The sequence below is a fragment of the Triplophysa dalaica genome, chromosome 18 (genome assembly GCF_015846415.1).
Source record: "Triplophysa dalaica isolate WHDGS20190420 chromosome 18, ASM1584641v1, whole genome shotgun sequence".
NCBI lineage: Eukaryota > Metazoa > Chordata > Actinopteri > Cypriniformes > Nemacheilidae > Triplophysa > Triplophysa dalaica.
Window position 1 is genome coordinate 19,379,976 of NC_079559.1, and position 19,304 is coordinate 19,399,279.

A 19,304-nucleotide genomic window follows, 5' to 3' on the forward strand; every position below is an offset into this window, starting at 1 on the left:
GCATTTCAACCGTGTAGAGGTGAGAGGGCTCATGACCCCCTCAGACCCTCGGCGTGGGCCACGTCCACACTATGGAGCTCCTATGTGGACATCACCAGAACCTCACACAGCGAGGTCTGGAAGGTGTTTACTTTTCTCATTGTGTGGTGAGCTTTCCTGTTTGGTCTGTCCTGAAAAAACACAGATGATGGAACATGTTGTGAAGGAGGCTTACTGCTGTTGACAGCCGATGAACTTCTATTGTCGCATTACACGTAAAGGATGCCTTTCAAATGAATGAAGAAATCAATGAGTGGCACGTTAAAGGAATAGTTCTTCCATAATCAACAACATAAAAGTTGTTTCAAACCGGTAGGACTATATTCTGTGAACGCCAAAGGAGTTTGAAGAGTTTTCATACAATAAATGAAGATGGGAACCTCTAGCTTGCAAGATCCCAAAAAAAAACAGAAGTGCTATAGAAGTCTTTTGAAACCATATCATGGCTTTGTATGGGAACCAGACAGAAAGTTAAGACAAGACACCAAAAACGATAACTTTTTTATGTTGGGTAAAATACCCTACAAGACTTTTACTCAGATTTTGCCCATATTTTCATTCTGGACTTGTTGAAGAAAGGCTGTGTTTCTATCGGAAACTTTCAAAAAGTCTCCAAGTGTATGATGTCTAGTTAAAAAAAAGTTTGTTGTGTTATTCCAGCCATAACCTGTGCCTTTAACATTTCACTGCCTCCCTGTCATATCAAATACAAATTGTGTTTGTTATTAGATTGCAATGAATCCAATGAGGTAACCGAGTTAATTTGCAACCAGCTTTTGCATGTGTGCATATTTGTGTTGTCTGTCATGAAAGCTTGTGTTTGTGCCTTTGGTATACGCTTTTGCCACAGTGTGAGGCAGTAAAAGAGCATGGTTGCTACAAGTGTGTGTGTGTGTATTTCATGGGAGAGCAGGATGTGTAGATTGAGTATTGGATTGTAAAGTTGAGTCGGAGCTCACAGGAGGTCTAGGCTTGTCTCTATATGCTTCCACTGCAGTGGCAAACATACATCGAGCTTTCTATAGACAGCTGTGTGTGCGGGTGTGCATGCGCATGTGCGTGTGTGTGTGTCAGGGGGGCTTTAGTGTGGACACAATCAGCGCTCTGTTTTCATAAGACTTGTGGTATGTGTGAGCAGAAACAAATGTGTTTAATTTAGCCTTGTCTGTTCTTTCCACCATCTCTCTCTCTCTCTCTCTCTCTCTCTCTCTCTCTCTCTCTCTAAAATGATGTGTCATTGCAGTGAAAAGGCCAGTTTAAATGGTAGCAGTGTATGTTTAGCCTCACACTGCACAAGCCCTTATTGAGGAGCCGCACGATTAAATTTACACTCGAGCAAATATTTATTTTTTATTTTTCGGCTGCAAAGAGAGACCTTAAAGACCTTTTAAGCCTGGGCGTGATACATGTGCCTCATCTTGTTATGTCTGTACAACTTATGAAAAAATGTGAATTTATGTTGCCAGGGAAAACTTGTATGTCGCGTATTTATAAAAGTGAAGGCGCCTCGTATGTTCACATCTGGCCAGAATTTGACGGACTGTAAATGACGGTTACAGAATTCTGAAGTTGATACATAAGCAGCACACACATAAAATATCAGCACATGTACTCGTAGTACATGTCAAAGACCGGTGGTTCTCAAACTTTTTCATTGTAAGGCCCCCCTTGTGTGGGTTGCACTGCTCTGTGGTATTATTTTTCTAAAGTTTGATTACATATCATCTATGATAAACAACAGTGTGGTGTAATTTTTGCCCACAAAATAAAAATGGTGTTAGATTTCGAACGACTGCCTGTTGAGCATTCACATACATGCTTACACAATTACTGACACACTTTCTAGGGTTCATAATAGAAATGTTTGAGTCTAATATCAGTTTGAATATCAGTGAGCTTGAACGATATGCATCTCGGCGTCAAGGGTTAAATCAGTAAAGGGATATGCCAGTAACCCAGAGAAACCTCCGAACACAGTGGTAATTGACTTAAACAATATGGCCGCCTGCCCTCAGCGCTTGAGCGGGTGCCAGTACTTGCCAGATGCCCTGATTATTTTCTTGTGGTTCTAATTATGTGTGAGGTTTCGATTGACCTTGCGTTGTGTTGTAGAATACAATAGCTCAATTATGCCGTAGTGCCCGACTCTATCAGCTCTTGCTCATTCTCGGAGTGCGGTGCGAATAATAAGCCCTTCCATGGTGAATTATACCGTATTATTCAAAATGTGCTGTTCTCCATTTAAAATCATTCTAACAGTCTTCTCTTATTCCCTACTGGAGGAATTCGTAGATCACCATCTAGTCACCGGCACATTTCAACCATAACGGCAAGACAACTGCGGCGCGGCGGATGATCCCGCTGAGCAATAAGAATGCTTCAATGTTATAAACATATTGCCGTTACTTATTGATTTGTATTGCACATGTATTAAAATAACTAATTATACTTCTTCAATATTTGTAAGTGTATTTGGTTAGTGTCATTCCACAGTGTAGATCAAGTGTTGGCCATAATGAAAGCTTTTTGAAGGGCTTTTTTCCATAGCTGATAAACAAGAGTGGACTTCAATAGAGTTGGCTGTCCATGCTGCCCTGGCCCCGTCTGATGGACTGTTGCTTACCTTAAAAGCCCAAACCATCCATCAGTCCCGATCAGACCTTGGAATCTCTCAATTGTTCAGTTAAACCTTTGGCCCTCTGCTCTGTTCCCCTCACGCTCATAGGAGCTCACGCGCATCTCCATTTGTCCTTTCTTACTAATAGTTCTTTTGTGCACAAGAGCATGTTAAGAGGCCCATGAGCCCTGCCTTAATAGGACCATATTGCCATGGAGACGTGTGCATTAGGGCAGGTTGGCCTTTGACCCATTTTTTAGTCTTGTCAGGCAATGAATGGAAGTGCAAGAAGGACGCCCAGGTTACAATAGACGCCCCGGTGAGAGCAGCAGAACCCTGTCAGAACCTCTTAACTTCAGTCGGTCCAGAGAGACTGAGAAATGCTTGAAATGTGCCAGCGGTCTGGTGCAGGATGTTTATGACTAGGCACCTGATTTGTGAACTGTTGATCTCGAGTAAACAGTTTGGGGTCACTCTGTAGGTATTACCTTGTCATGTTTCAATTTTGTATTTATTCATTCTTAGTAATGATTTTTAAGAAAGCTGTGGCTTAGCAGTTAGCACACGACTGTGATGCTCATTTGGGTAATGCAAGTTTGAATCTGGCTGTAGATCATTGTGAGAATCTGGATTTCGTCCTGTCCTCTACAAATATTGCATCTGTGTTTAATACAAAGTTCATGTATCATATGTATTCATTCTTGTACTTCTCTTAGAGGTCAGCCAACAAATTACTTGCATACAGTAATTGATGTTAAGCTATATCCTGAGAGTGTTTTTTTTTATATATTATTAAAAATATATAAAAAAATGCATTGATGTTCAGCTACAGAAAAGTTTTAGTTTCATGCAAGTTACATACAGCCATATCAGATTTTCACTTGACAAACCCAATAACTTGTTTTACAACATGTAAACAAAAGATAAGTAAACTGCACAAAAAGACTCTCTCACTAGCTTCTTAGACGGACGGAGATTTGACTTGTGGATACATTTTACATAATAAAAGTTGTCTTATCTCTTTGCAGGGTTGTGTGTTCAGAAGCAGACTCTGAAAAGCTCAAATAAATAGTCTCATTGAAATGTTTCGTCTAGCCGCGCTGTAAACAACTCACACAGCCAAAACAAACATACCTGCATCTTGAGCAGACTTGTTAATGTGGCCGAGTTTGCATATGAGAGCGTGCTGTCGTCCAGCCGAAGGGACGGAGGAAATCACGCGGGGATGTTGATCTTTAGACATGCTGACTAACTTGACAGAGTTGCTTAAAGGGACAGTTCACTCAAAAATAAAAATTCTGTCTTCATTTACCCACCTTCGAGTTGTTCTTGTCTTTATTCTGATGAACACAAAGATATTTGAAAGAATGTTTAAAACCAAACAGATCTTGACTACAATGAAAGAAACAATATTTGATATATTTTTTGTTCTGTTGAACAGAAAAGAAGATATTTTGAAGAATGTAGGAGAGCCACAAGGATACTTTTGACTACCATTGTAATTGTTTTCTACTATGATAGTCAATGGGGTCCAAGAACTGTTTGGTTACAAGCATTCTTCCAAATATATTTCTCTGTTTTCATCGGAACAAAGAGATTTGTACACTAGAGAGTGAGTGACAGAATTTTCATTTTTGGGTGAACTGTCCCTTTAAAAGGTGCCTTATAAGTATTCATGTTAAAGGAACAGTTCACAGAAAAAAATTATCTCTTTAATTAATTATTCATTCTTATCATTACACACATGTATGACTTTCTACTGCAGAACTCAAGAACGTGGAAACACTGGCACCCATTGACTTTCATTCTAAAGAGACAAAACCATTTAGATTTCTCTAAATATGTTCTTTAGTGTGCAGCAGAGAAAGGTGATAAAGGATTTGAATGACATAAGAGGACACCAGGGTAACAACATTATCCCTTTGAAATAGTTTTCTATCTAAATAACCTTTGGTAATGCATTATTTAGTCATTGGAACGTTTTATGGTTATGCATGTTGGCTATCAATTTATTTTATACGGGTGGAGTTTGCACTGTGTTTACTGTTTCGGATTAAGGCTTTGTGGTATTTTTACACGTATGTGAAGCTTGGAGTTATTGATGAAGTTCATTCATTGGAAGGACCTTTACACAAACAAGGTCAGTAAGGGACTGTATAGCGAAATGTACCTGAAACATTCAGTAGGCTTGTCACATAGCGCTCGCTTGACATTTAGGTTTGCTCCACTTATTACTCGTCATATCGTCAAATGTTTGCTGATCTCAGTAATGGAGCGCTGTGGCAGTTCCGCCCAGTTTGAGTCATAGTTAACCTCTCCCTCCAATTAGCATGATTGTATCTGTCGTTTGCTTAACAATGAGTTGTATAATTGTTTAATTACCCACAACACACCTAAACAATGGAGCTTAGTTTGAACTAGTCGGGCTGTACTCACCTCTATTGTGTGCGGTCAGTGGTAGGTGGTGATTGTGTGGTCAGGATGGACTAACAGTAGGTGTTAATGACTTGCATTAGGATGCTGGCCTGTTCTGACAATAGGCAGTCGTGTGGGGCAGGACTGCGTGTGTTATCAGTGATGGGCTGCTCAGATTGAGAGATGTGATTTAACGCTTTAACACACCGGCCACTGGGAGGCCCATTTGGCTTCACCAGGGGGTCCTATATAAATACAGACCACAAGCTGGGTGATTGGCGTCATCCACTTGGGCTGAGAGCATGTATGGGGTTGAAGTGAGATGTGGTTATGAATAGGATTGCTTTCTGCAGTCATATCAGCTAGAGCTGGTTTGAATCGGGGGTTTGAAATTATTGAGAGTGAAAATGAACAGCTTTCTCCCCAGATTTTTTTTTAAGGGGCCTTCTCTTTGAAATGAAAACTGCCGTTTCTACCAAAATACAAGATCAGATTGGCAGTAAAACTTGCAAATTACTTGCACTTGCAAGTTTCTTTTAAGTAGTTGATTCTCTAATTGTTTTCGTTGTTGTCTTTCTGCTTGTGTGATAAAACAGTTGTACTTTAAAATACGCAATTTAATCACAAATCAATGTTTTAAATATGTGTTATTTATATAAGCGGAGCCACGTCAAGATGTTCATTTTTTAGATGTTTTTTTGTGATTACGATTGACTGTGTTTATGTAATCATGTTGATAGATATGCCTTATATGCTTTGAAATAGTGTCGCAGAAGTTCAACCGTGGCAGATTGTTTAGTGTAATTGGCTGTAAAGTGTAATAATATAATAATATTAATTAATAATAATAATATGCTGAAGTGAAATAAAACACTTCTAAATTGACAGAATAACCGTGATATTTTTTTAAAGAACTGTGATCACAATTTAACAGCAGCAAATTGCAACATGTATAAATTGGCGGTAAAGTGTAAAAATAGCTTAAGAATATAAAATGAATTAATAATAATGTGTAGAAGTAAAATAAAAAATCTCCTAAACTGACAGAATTAATGTGAGTATTTTCTTTTAGCAAAAAATTTTAAAAGCAGCAGATTGCAGCATGTATTAGTTGGCTGTAAAGTGTAAAAATATAGCAAAATTGTTATATGAATTAATAATAATATGCAAAATATCCATGAAACAATTAAAATTATTATGTTATTATTTTACACATTATAGTGCAGCCCTAAAAATGTTTTGTGTTGCACTATAAATATTATTGCAATTATTTCATAACTGTAAATGTATTATTTAAAAAAAAGTCTCTGATTCCATCATCATATGGAATTTTACTCTCAACTTTTTTAGCCTACAAACTTAACTTCCTATACAGATAGCGACACAGATCTTGAGCAGCCGAAAGTGCGTCAGCCCCTCATTACCTCGACAGCAGAGCCGTAAGTTTGTCAGGCCGATTCTATTTGGGTGCCGCTGGCAGTCGCTGCACACTCCCTCAGTAACAAATGTCCTTCACATCTGCCTCGCAGCATCCCTGGCAGTGTTGCCGCGGCTCCTCCGAGCTGACAAAGCCCTCTTGGCCCCCCCATTTGCTTCTGTATCCATGAAAGGGGCCGAACAATTGGACTCTGGCATTGGCACCTAGCGACCCCAAGAGCATATGCCATATTCTCTCTGTTCACCAAACCAAAGGCCTCGGTGCTTGGCTTTTCTCTGGAAAATTCTCAGCCACCTTTTGTCGCATCTGTGTCCTCTCTCTCATTAGGAGTTTGCTTGACTGATGTTAGCAGTGTGCGTTGGAGACCGAGGCAGAAAGCTGGAAGACAATTAGAGATGATAGAAATGGATCATAAAGTTGGAGGTTGAGTGTCTGTCAGAGGCCCAGTTTTGAAGTTGAGAGACTATGTAGGATGAGGAATGAGGGACTTGATACACAGTCTGTGGAACTTGGCGGGGAAGTTTTAAGCGTGATGTTGAGTCCAGGACATCGGGTGTCTAATACAGCAGTTGAAGATAATCCAGCTCCAAATGCATCTGAATGCGAAACTGCAGCAAAGGCGATGTGATAAAAGTAATCCTTCTCCGTCGCATATAGCTTTTGTGAAACAGATTTTGTTGAGTAGAGTTGGACGGTTGGTTCAATTGTTAGATTTTCCACTGTTAAAGGGATAGTTCATCCTAAAATAAAAATCTCGGTGGTTTTGTGTGCATACAATGAAAGTCATACAGGTTTGCAATGACATGAGGGTGAGCAAAGGATGATTTTCCTTTTTCCATTTCAACTTATTGAATTATTTTGCAACAGTTTTGATGTTAAGCCTTCATTTTTATTAGTGTAAGAACAACATTGCCTGGTTTCTGTGACTGCTGTATATTACTATATATCTACAAATATTTTGTATTTGTTCCTCTGATTTTAGGTTTTTCTTTAAAAATCTGAAACATTACAACTTGAACATGATTGCATGAAATGCATTAACAAGTCTGTAGTCTTTATTTTACGTCTTCTTTTTATGACTCTGTTGCTTTGTTTAAGCTTTACTCAAGGGCACCTGTAACACATTAGCACACTGCCTGAAGCATACTGTAAAGGGTAATTGGGAAATCGAGTTTATATGTGTGTTTCTACTCCTGTGTCATTGTAAACACTTACAGGGCTGCATCGAAGAAACTCTCCGCTCTCTTGTTCTGCCCAAAGCACTTCTCAAATTGTAACCACCCTTGTCTTTCGGAAACAAATTTCTGCTGACCAGCATAAGGTTTTTTCATCGCTGGTCTTCTGTGCCAGCGCGAGGACAGTTTTAGGGGGCCAGGCCCTGACCGCAGTGCTGTAGTCTGCACCACTGTTTGGATAGCGCCGACGCGCTAAATGGACAGGATGCCAGCACGCAAAAGCGAAGGGAGTTGTGTCAGGTTGAGGTGTTGGAAATGGTTGCAAAGCCAAAAGAGAGAAATAATTTCAGTAGTTTATGGGAGTAAACTTTACAGTTGTGTTGTTGGGTGGTGAAGGTTTTCCTCATCTTGGTCAGCTTTCACTGACACGCCAAAGTCAACTGGAAATAACCTACAGGCCAAGTGCACGTAACTGACCAGAAACTACTGTTGCCTCAAGACTCCTCTAAAGATCCAAACAAACTTCATGTTTGGAAAGGCATTGACCAAGTCACTGTAGAGGCATAAAGAGACGTTGTTGTTTGAAGGGGTTTGTTTTAATTGACCACCTCAAACTGGTGTTGTATTAAAATTTAAAATAAATATAAAGAATAAATACACAAATTATGCCAATTATTTCATATATTTTTTAAAAGGTCACATTTAATTATTTAAAAAACAAGCTACATTTCCTAAGGTTGTGTTTGTTAACATAAGTAAATGCATTACTTGATCTATCAATCATTTTTCAGCATTTATTAATCTTTGTTAATGTTACAACTACCTATTTTGCTAGGGATGTAACAATATCATCGATATCGTGTTATCTTAATAGCAAAATTGTCGCAATATTATCGGGGTCACATGATGTTATGAAACGATAGGTCTCCTGGACCTAACATAGAGAATGTTTGAAAAAATAGTAGATGTTACCTTTGGCAAGGTCCAACTTGCGCAATTATTTTATTTTAGAAAAGGAATTTTTAGATCATTTGACTCATCTCATACTGTAAGTCATACCTCTGAGCAACAGTTATGGTTAGAGGATAAAGAAAAGAGGAAGTTTATGGCACGTTTCCAAGTCATCATTCGTCATTTCAAATACAGCATTAAATATTGCACTATGAACTCTAAACAGAAGTCGTACAGTGAGATTTTGATATTGTTACATCCTTAGTAAATGCTGAAATTAACACAAACAGCTGTTAATAAATGCTTGTTTTGTGTTAGTTCATGTAAGCTAAAGCGTTAACTAATGTTGACAAATACAAACTTATTGTACAGTGTAACTGTAAATTGAATTAAAGCTGAAGTGCGCTTAATGGGACACTTATAATAACGGTTTATAATTTAAGTTGTCGGATCAAATATTGTGTAAAGTTGTTTATCAACACACTTGGATATTTTAAAAGAAGTACTTAAAGGAACCTGCATTTTTATGTTTTAAACAAACATGCCAATAAAGAGGCAAATGTTACGGATTGTTACGTCTTGTTACTTGTAATATCATGTGTTCTTAGGTTTGTAAATGTTAACAGGGGTCTGGCTAAAATCGTTTTAAATGCTAGGAGACAGATCTAGAGACCTTTACTGGAACAAGCTATCTTTCCTGGAACCGATTGTATTGTTAACAATCATTTTCATGGCTTAATATGCAATTCTGTATGTGTTTTATATCTTGGCCTGGAATCCTTTATTGGAAAAATACATGACCAACTGAAGAGTAGTAATGGTGGCCTTCTGTTTCTCTTTAGCAGTTGTGTGGGCCCAGTATTCATACTCTAACATTCAAGCTTTAGGCTTGTGTGTGTGTGTGTGTGTGTGTTGGGGGAGATGACTGATGTCAACCCTAAGAATTTCCTCTCTTTCGGATGGGAATGAGGGGCCCACTCTGAACCCCCCTCAGTCACCCAGCTGTCAGGAAACAATACCCTTGGCCTGTTCAGACAAAACTCATTCCTGAAAGTGTTTTTTTCTCTCTCTGTTCCTCCCTTCTTCCTTTTGTGCTGTAATGTCTTTTACATTTTTAACCATAGCCATGTAAACTTCCTTCCTCATAACGCTACGCTTGAACGCAAGGTCGAAGGTATGAAAGTTCAGAAGTGGACCGGACCCCCACATCAATTCATTTGTCGTCAGTGGCGCTGTTGAGGTCCCCTGGGGCTATCATTGAAACTGGCATTTGGAAGATTTTGTGGAGTTTAATGAGAGAAAAGATGATAATCTGGGCTGTGTATTTTTCTTATTCACGCTGGGAGACAAACCAGGTGGACCGTCAGATTCCATTGTTTTTTTGGAGAGTTTGTCTCCAAGTCAAATGTTGATTGCACTAACATTGTAGACAATTAGCCAATCAGCATTACAGAGATAAACAATTGCTTTGATTTGAAGAATGCCAACATCCAATCATCACATCATTTCCAGTGTGATTGTTTACACGGCAACACATTTTTTTTCTTCTATATTTTTGTTACAAAAATTACCTAAACATTCCTTTATAAGAATTCATTTATTTTAAAAGCGAATGACTTACAATATTAAGTCCTACTTTTTTATTGAAATGTTAAATTAAGCAAATATATGCTTATAATAAATAAGAAATATATAATGAGAAAAACTGGTTTTAAAGAATAAACTCACTTAATTTTGAGAATTTATTGAAGACTGTTCATTACTGATTTGTATTTAGTGTCATGGCCTAACCAGCTGGAAAAACAATACGTTTTACTCTAAAGCTATGATAAGTGTACAGGATATTTTGTTGGTTGCTTGGTCTGTTTTTCTTTCGCATTGTGTTGGATTCCCCCCCACACTTAAATCTCATTGGTCCAACATCCCTCTGTTTATACATTTATTTTAAATAACAAATGTCTTCTGGTTAGCTCATGCAACTTTTTTTTGAGTAATGGGCTGTTAAACGATTAATCACGATTAATCGCATCCAGAATAAAATGTTTGTTTACATAAAATATGTCTTTGGAATATACATATTAATTTGTATTATAAACAAATACGCATGCATGCATATATTTAAGAAAATATAAATATTAAAAAGTATATATAATTTAAATTGTATATAAATATATACATGCACATATTTCATAAATATATATACCGTATGTTTGTGTGTTTATAAATACAATATGAATATGCCCAGTACAAAGACATATATTATGGAAACACAAACTTTTATTCTGGATGCGATTGATCGCGATTAATCGTTTAACGGCCCTATTTGAGGACAGATATTTTTGCCACTGTTATGTTGCGGCTGCTTTGGACATGTAAGGATTTGGTCGTGTTGTGTTTTCTCCATTTGGACTGCTAACACGATTAACATCGATGTATTTGACAGACGCTTCCCTTAGTATCGAACCCAAGCTCCATTGCACCACTTCTGCAAGGCTTTACTAGTTGAGCAACAGGAAAATCGATCAGGGACAAAATATTTGACATATAACCATGCAAACGAGCTGTCCGGAATAGTTCCATGTGGGATCTGCACCTGAACAGACTGAGTACACAGTGTTGTATAAGATCTCTGGTAGTTAGAAAGTCAGACATGCTGTAAATCATGAGAATTGATCGATGCTGCAGTATTGTAGTGTGATATTGAGGCTTAGGTGACCTAACTTTGGTGAAATAAACTGCCGCACCCCTAAAAATATAAATGTGAGTTTTACATCAAGCAAAATGTGTTTTAATAAATCGAATTTTCTTGGGCAGCCCAAAAAATGCACATAAAAACAGGAGTTTCCGGGCTGTAAAAATCTGATATTCAAACCAGATGTCTGAACTGAGATTTCGAACCACAACTCCGCTGAGACCCCCAGCTATGAGCTATGAGTCGAAATGGAGCAAAACGAGAAGATCTGATAAAGATAAAAAAACAAAAGCCCTGGATTTATTATGAAATATTTGAAAAAATGGCAGTGTACAGTAGTGAACATCAACACACCTGTTTAGCCCCAAGTGGAATTCATGCAGGCCACACAGAGAGAGTGAACGATGTTTGTGTGATTAAAACAAGTGACCATCACGCAGGTTGCGATTCAGCGAGAGGTCAAAAGTGCAGATCTATTCACTCGAGCGTTATAAATGTGCCTGCATTTTTACCACGGTCCCGTTTTCCCACCTCTCTCCATGGGACTTCCTCTCAGCTGTCCTCTCCGCCACACACACAACATCCCTCGATAGGCACCCACAGCTGGACTCTTGTAGGAACACATTCCCAGACAAACACAGATTTCACACTCCCTCTCTCTCCGCTGTGCTGCCATTCCTCACGCTCGATGACTCTCTCTCGCTCTCTGTAACGTACACACAGACACACAGGTGTCTGCTTGTAGAATGGCTTTCCGCTGACCGCTCTGTTATTTATGACTTTTTGTGTGTCTCATACTGGAAGGTACTCTTAAAGAAATGGATCAATTCTGTCTTCACTTAATAACTCTTCCATAATTTTTTGGATTTTTTTGCACGGTCTTGCTTGCTATGTAACGGCAGCTTGTTGTAACGAGAGATGTTAAGATCCATATGAATACTTTTTGGCTTTGCACACCAACCAACAAATCACATTTAAAGGGATAGTTCACCCAAGAATTAAAGTTCTTTCATTTTTTACTCATCCTCATGTCAATTTAAACTTGTATGAGTTTCTTTCAAGTACAGAGCCCAAAAGAAGATATTTTGAGAAATGTTGGTAAACAAACAACATTGACCCCCATTGAATGAGCGCAAAACAAAACCACTGAAACATTGATTACAGTTGCTAGTTTTAGTAATCTCTGCAGTTTGAGAAACACCGGATTAGACCTGAGTGACTCAGGGGTGACAGTTTCAATTTTGACTGAACTGTTCTCAGTGCACTGTTTGTTCATTTAACGTGAGTCATGAGAAAAACCTGTCTAGACATAAACACGTTGTATTCATAAAGTGCTATTGTAAACAGGTCTGACAAAAACGCATTGCCACCCACTGAGGTGAAGCTTCTCTTTACCTGTTTTATGCCAAAGGCTTTCAATTGACACAAGTGAAAAGGGAGATTTGTACCTTTGGCCCGTCTGTATGTGTAATTGAAGTATAATTAGTGTTTATGGTGTCTGATCTGTGTGGTGTTTGTGTGTTCACAGTATCTGCAGATGAAATGGCCTCTACTGGATGTTCCAGGCACAGCAGCACTCAAAGACTCAAGATCACCAACCCCTGGACACTTAGTGAGTGTAACACATCCACACACACACACACGAGTATTATACTGTAAGTATTTTAGGTGTTAAGGGTAATCCATCAAATAAATAAAAAAACTCTAAAGTCAGCTTGTCAAACTTGCTCTTGAAAGGCAAGAATTCGGTTTGCGGCACTCAAGGTGCACATTATATAACATAAATGGGTGTCTCGACTCACAATGGAATTAAATAGATTTTGATGTTATCTTATTGCTAAGATAATATCACAATACTGTATGACACATAGAATATATAGCAAACACATATATTGTGTTCAGTTGTCTTTCTTGCAGTACATTTTGGGAGTGTCTTCACTTGTGTTTGTTAAAATTGCAAAATTGGCTCTCCTAAAGGATTATAATTATGACGTTTTTTATAAACATTTTAAACATTTAATCTATTTACGTATTTTTTTTTTAAATCAAATTGGCTTGAAACACAATCCTTTATTATGGTTGTGATACATCGTTGCAAAATTGTTTTAACCCTATAGTGTATATAATATTAAAATGAGTTAGTCTGTTTAATACAAGTTTAGGTGTGTAGCGATTGTACAAAGGGTTGTGGAAAAAAAAGTTTCCCAAAAAAGTTAGTGTTTACCCCAAGTTTGTGTTTACACAATATATGTGTACTGTGCATATATATTTTATTTGTATTTATTTTCACACACACACACGCATGTATTTATTTATATTATATATAATTTAAATGATAAACATTTAAGTCTTAATTTGTATGTTTTTCTTAAATATATAGATGTTCATGTATGTCTTTATATATACAAAATTTATATGCACAGTAGACAAACTTCTATTATGTAAACACAAACTCTTAATTTGGATGTGATGATTTGTGTAAACGTTGCACAACCTTCTGACTTGTAACTTTAAAATTTCAGATCAAATTTAAATTTTTACAGTATTGGACCGTATTGTTCGGAAATTCCACTTTCATTTTAGATTATTTAATTAATATGTGGATGAATATATTACTCTCTAAAGCAATGAAATGCATTAATGAGTGTTGCATAAGTTTCTTGAAACCCTTTTAGTATACACACCTCACACTCAACAGCAGGTTAAACGTAGTAGACTCATGGGAAGTGTTTTAATCAGCGGTGTCAGATAGACTTCATTGAAACTCATGAGCATGTATTGATCTTGTAATTGATGTGGTTGGCAACACTCGCAGCATCTGTTAGCTCAGTTGTGTTCTCTGCATTAAACAAACAGCTCTGGGTTTCTCTTGTGGCTGGAAAAGCAGTCAAATACCTTTACTGGGCAGATGGAAATATTGTCATTTGCGCTCTACGCGTTTAACGGACGTGAAGGTCCTATACATTTCAACGTTTTGTTTTACCGACTTGTCAGCACCGGTTGAGTTGCTGGAACATGCCACTATGGACAGGACTATGCCACTCCTTAGATTACAATGATCGTTGTTGGATAAAAACTGACTTCCCTGTCGAGCAGCTATGTAGACAGGCTGGTCAACTCTGTTTGGAGGTAGTTCATGTCCTCGGCTAACCCGTGTGGTTTAGATTTTTCTCTGGTAAGCTGGTACCCTGCTGATGAGAGGTGATAAATGTAATCAGAGCGTCACATTCCTGCTGTGGTGGCGCGTGTGGGAAAGTGTAAGGGTGAGACAAAGGCACACACAAACACAAATATGAGAGATGGTGAGTCAGGCAAATTGACCCCAACCAAACCTGTGTAAATTTGTGGGTGTAAATTTCAGCACACAGACCCTCAAGTTTGACTTAGGTGGGCAACCTAATAGCAATCTTTTTTTTCAAGCAGAATTACAATATTTCATAGTATTATCACAATATTTTATAATATTAACACAATATTTCATGATATTATCACAATCTTTGTAAAACAGATTTTATGCCACTGATCTCGACACTTTAAATTTTTTGATAAAAGATAAATTGTACGTTTTGACCTTTATAAAACTTCAATATAGCATTTACATTACTATACTTATGTTAAATTTCTTTGAACAGTTATTCTATTGTTTTATCATTTAAAACCTTTTAAATAAGTATTAGTACTTTTTAGGGACCACTGCACATGTCGATTTCATGACATGTTATTATTTGGTTTATCAGATTATAAGAAAAATGTACTGTTAGATGACATCATTTCACTTAATGAGGTGTGCAATGTCATCTACAGTTGTGTTTCCCAGGCTCAAAAGAACCATTTAGCTACTTGGCAGCCCTCGATTTTTTTATGAGTAATTTGTTGTTCTTATTTAGTATGAGACGTGTCTATACCTTCTCCCAAACTGGGTGCTCATTGAAAAGATGATTGGCAATGTCATTATTTAGTCTTTGGCCCGAGGGTAATCTGCGTGCGTGCGTGTGTTTGTTTCAGTCTTCTCTATCCAGCTCAGAATCACTTTGTCACAATAACCCTTAAGCACACCATGAGATTGTCCTCAAAAAACAAAGTGGTCTTTGTTTCACCCCCAGTCTTGTCAATGGGCTTTTATTTTATTTGCCCAATTTGCAACTTAATAAAGTGCATTCACCCGCATTACAGGAGCAGCAAAAAATGTTGCAACCGCTAACGGCAATCACATTAGCTGTACTTGGACAGCGAGTATCAAGGATTTGATGAGAACGCGTTCTTCCACCCTGACGCCCCACTTGCTCCTTTTTTACGGCAGACAGCTGGAACCAAGACGTTTGCATAACCTTGGCGCTGGCTCGTGAATTGTTTGAGAAAAACATCTGATCTCGAACGTCAGACTGCCATGAGAGGGAATTTGCGTCTGAGCGTGAAGAGGGTAACTGAAGGATGAACTCGGGTGTATTTTTATTTAATGTTATACATCTCAATCAGACGTCGGTGGGCACAAAGTATCACCAAACAGCAACTGTCCATCGTGTACTTGAAAAATACCACACGTATGATCCTAATGTGTGGCTACTATGTGTATGAGCACATGGACACCGGGCGTTTTCATTAACATTTTAATATCTATTCAGCCGGACAGAAGAATTGCAAAGTAGTTCATGTGTCCAGCTGTGTCACATGGTTCTTGGAAAAGCTTTCAATGACATTTTGCAGATTTTTCTGTAATGCATGAAGTTTTGTGCTCTAGTTACAGCTACAATATGTGACTTTTGTAATATAAAGATAAGCAAAAATTTGTTATGTAGCAAGTATATGAATCTAACGGTCTCCTTACCTTTCCACGATTCACAATGCTAAACTTATAAACAGGCCAGGGATTAGGCTGGCTCAAATGGGGGGGCAAACACATATTCTGATTGGGCAGATATATAATCATAGTTCATTGCATGCATATTCGTTACGCAATTAATAATAATAATAAGTAATAATTGAATAAAAAGTTAATTCATTTTTAATTACTTTCATTGTCAGCTCAACATTTTTGGAAGGGTCCCAAGAAGAATCTGAGGGGAAATGCCCCCCTAGCCCCCCCAGACCCGGTCCTACTTATAAAAATACAGCATATCTGTAAAGATATAAATGTACAATAACCTGCAATTCTATGTTTCGAACAGTGATGGTGGTACACAGGCAAAAGTTACAGACTGCCGCTTTTATTTAGATACTGTGCGAAATATTACTAGTTTCAAAAGGTATAAATCACATGTTATAATTTATATGCAGGATATACTTATAAGGATAAACTTATAAAACTGTCGGTCTCTAGTGCTTGATTCAGAGTGGTTGAGCAAAGTTCTAAGCCGTTATAAAATACCCCGATTTATACAGCTGACCGCATTACATAGCCTAAATATCACTTTTTTAACTTTATTTTATGAAACCATGCTACGCATGTGGTATAACCGTTTTATAAAAGCAATAAGTCCCGTGAAGCGTTGGGTTACAGTTCATTTTATAACAGCTAAGGGGGTTTTAATGACTCTGCTTCACGTCGTGCCACAACACCCTTAGCTGTTATAAAATGCACTGTAACCCACTGCTTCTCGGGGCTTATTGCTTTATTGTGTAGACAAAAAATAGGAATATAATATTAGTCAGAGCTGCTTAAACAAGCACATTCTTAAATACATTAAAGTGTCACGAAACCTGCCCTTTCAGATACATTCTACCTCACTTTCATTTTTTTTAAATGTTATTAAAATGTGCTTGAACGCTGTGAGAGGAAAAGCTGTTAAACCGCCGAAGGTTCCAGCATGGGATACGGGCGCTCCAGTCACAAGGCGCCTTCATAAATAATTAGAAGTCTTCTCATTGGTCAAGAAAACATAGTCTCATAAATAATAATGAGACACCGATGCGTCGTTGATGTACTATAGTACATAGCCACTTCACATCTTTTGATTTTGGCTAGATGAGGATTTTAAACCCGAAATGTTCCTGTTACCATCACAGTTAGTTAGCATAATTTCCCTTTTAAAAAAATAACATAATTGAATTTCCACTTGAATGTTTACTCCAATTACAACAATGTGCGAAATGTGTCATATTAAACAGCCAATCCACTGTTAGTATTCATTCTACCTTCATTACTTCTCCAAGCCATCGTTCTCTCAAAAACACACTCGCAAGCTGAGCTTTGTCAGATTGAGCCCATAAGGTCTCTATGCTAATGTGTTATTCTGTTCACTCCGAAACGTTCAATAATTCAGGAGACAGGTTTGCTTAGTATTCTGCCGCACCTCCTGGACCCTGTGTGTGTGTGAGAACTGACTGACACACTGTTTTAATGTGTGTCAGCATGTGATAAGTTAAACCAGCTGATTGGGTTAGCGTAGCGTCAAGGGCTCCGAAGGGAGGGCTGTGTGGGTTGAGCTTTGGGGCTCTATATTGTACACAACCGAACGCTGGTTGCGAATGAGGTTTTTTTTAGTACAACAATGGAGATTCGTGGCTTTTGTAGTGAAGGAGCGTTTGGACATTTCCACGTTCGTCCTCATAGGAGTATTTCATGAAAGCTTTACAGAGTAACACATTGATCAGAAGTGCACAAACGGGCGATGCAACTTCCAATCTGGCCCTGACGCTGGTCCCCGATCTTGGCAACAAGCCAATAACAAAATGTTGAAAGAATAAATTCTTACATTAGTTGTCGCGTTTGATTCAGCGCAACAGGTTACGCAAGATAGTTTTACACTGATTCGTTCTGCTCGTGTGTCATGAATGGGGCACACTGAGTCGCACTGCAGTCAGATTCATAAAAGATTGTGAGAATGTGTGTGTTCTCTTTATGTGCATGTTGGCCAGTTGTGTTTTTTGTTAATGTTACCTCTTTGTTAAGCTGACAGGATCCCTGGAACTGAAAAGCAGTTGAAATGATGCCCACATAAATACACAAACCAATCGACCACTTGAGCGTTTGCGTTTGCTTTTGAGAGTGTGTGTGCGACTCGAAATCCTGATGTCACATTCTGCCCACTCTCACATCCACTTCCTGTCTGGGCGACAAACAAGACTTTGCTATCCCAGCATGCTATGCATTCTCCTTTTTTCTTTTCTTGTTTTTCTCTGAGTTTTTGAAAAGACTGAAAACCTCCCACTTGAAAAGGACAGAACACACACACACACAGAGAGAGAGAGCTCAGGAGATTTGTTTGGTTAGTTGGTAACTCTTGTACCCAGGGGCTGTTGCTTAATTGATCTCAGATGTGAAGGATTCAGAATCATGTACGGAGCAAAGTTCTCCTCTCCTCTTCAAGACGGCTTCCACATCAGGCAGTAGTCCTGTCTCCTCAGTCTGGCGGGAGAGTTTTGCCCCCTTTGCTAGACCACCACCACTGCGCAGTCTGCTCGAATCCTGCGCCAGCTCCAGCGCCATTCAACTGTCAACCTCTTAGTTTCTGCAGCACTGATTTTTGACAATCATGCCCATTTAGATACTGGATACCAAAATGGAATGAACTTGGCAGGGACTGCATGGAAATCGTTTGTTTGTGTATTTTAAAACGCAGTCGGGTCTTTCAACACTGCGGATTTACCGTCTCCGCTGTAGCCTGTCTCGTATTGACAGGAAACATCAGACAACAAACCATTACACTTCAATTTAATTCACGTTCCTGGTCTGACGATTTATCAGTGCAGGTTGTTCTGTACTGGCATGTGGTCGTATCAAGTTTTCACATCACAGCAATTGCTTGGACTTTTATGGCGATATACCCCAGATAGCACATGTACGTCTGTAAGATGTCTGCTAAAGATCTGGAAAACATCTGCTGTGTAAAAACATCAGATAAACGTCTTTAAAAAAGCAGTTTTGCTTAAATTCTCAAAATCTCTGAGACATATTGCAGATGTGCATACAGCCAAATATAGGTTCGTATTTGAGAGATGTATGTGTGCTAACAGGCAGGGTATTAACTAGGGTTGGGC

The 19,304-nt window shown here is 38.4% G+C and overlaps 1 protein-coding gene across 1 annotated transcript in view; it reads left to right on the plus strand.

Moving 5' to 3' along the window:
* tcf7l1b (transcription factor 7 like 1b) overlaps positions 1-19,304 on the plus strand; it is a 47,493-nt gene that overhangs the window by 18,960 nt on the left and 9,229 nt on the right. Inside the window, exon 4 of the mRNA XM_056729665.1 lies at positions 12,856-12,939. Coding sequence (XP_056585643.1) covers positions 12,856-12,939 — 84 coding nt within the window. The remainder of the gene's footprint in view (positions 1-12,855; positions 12,940-19,304) is intronic.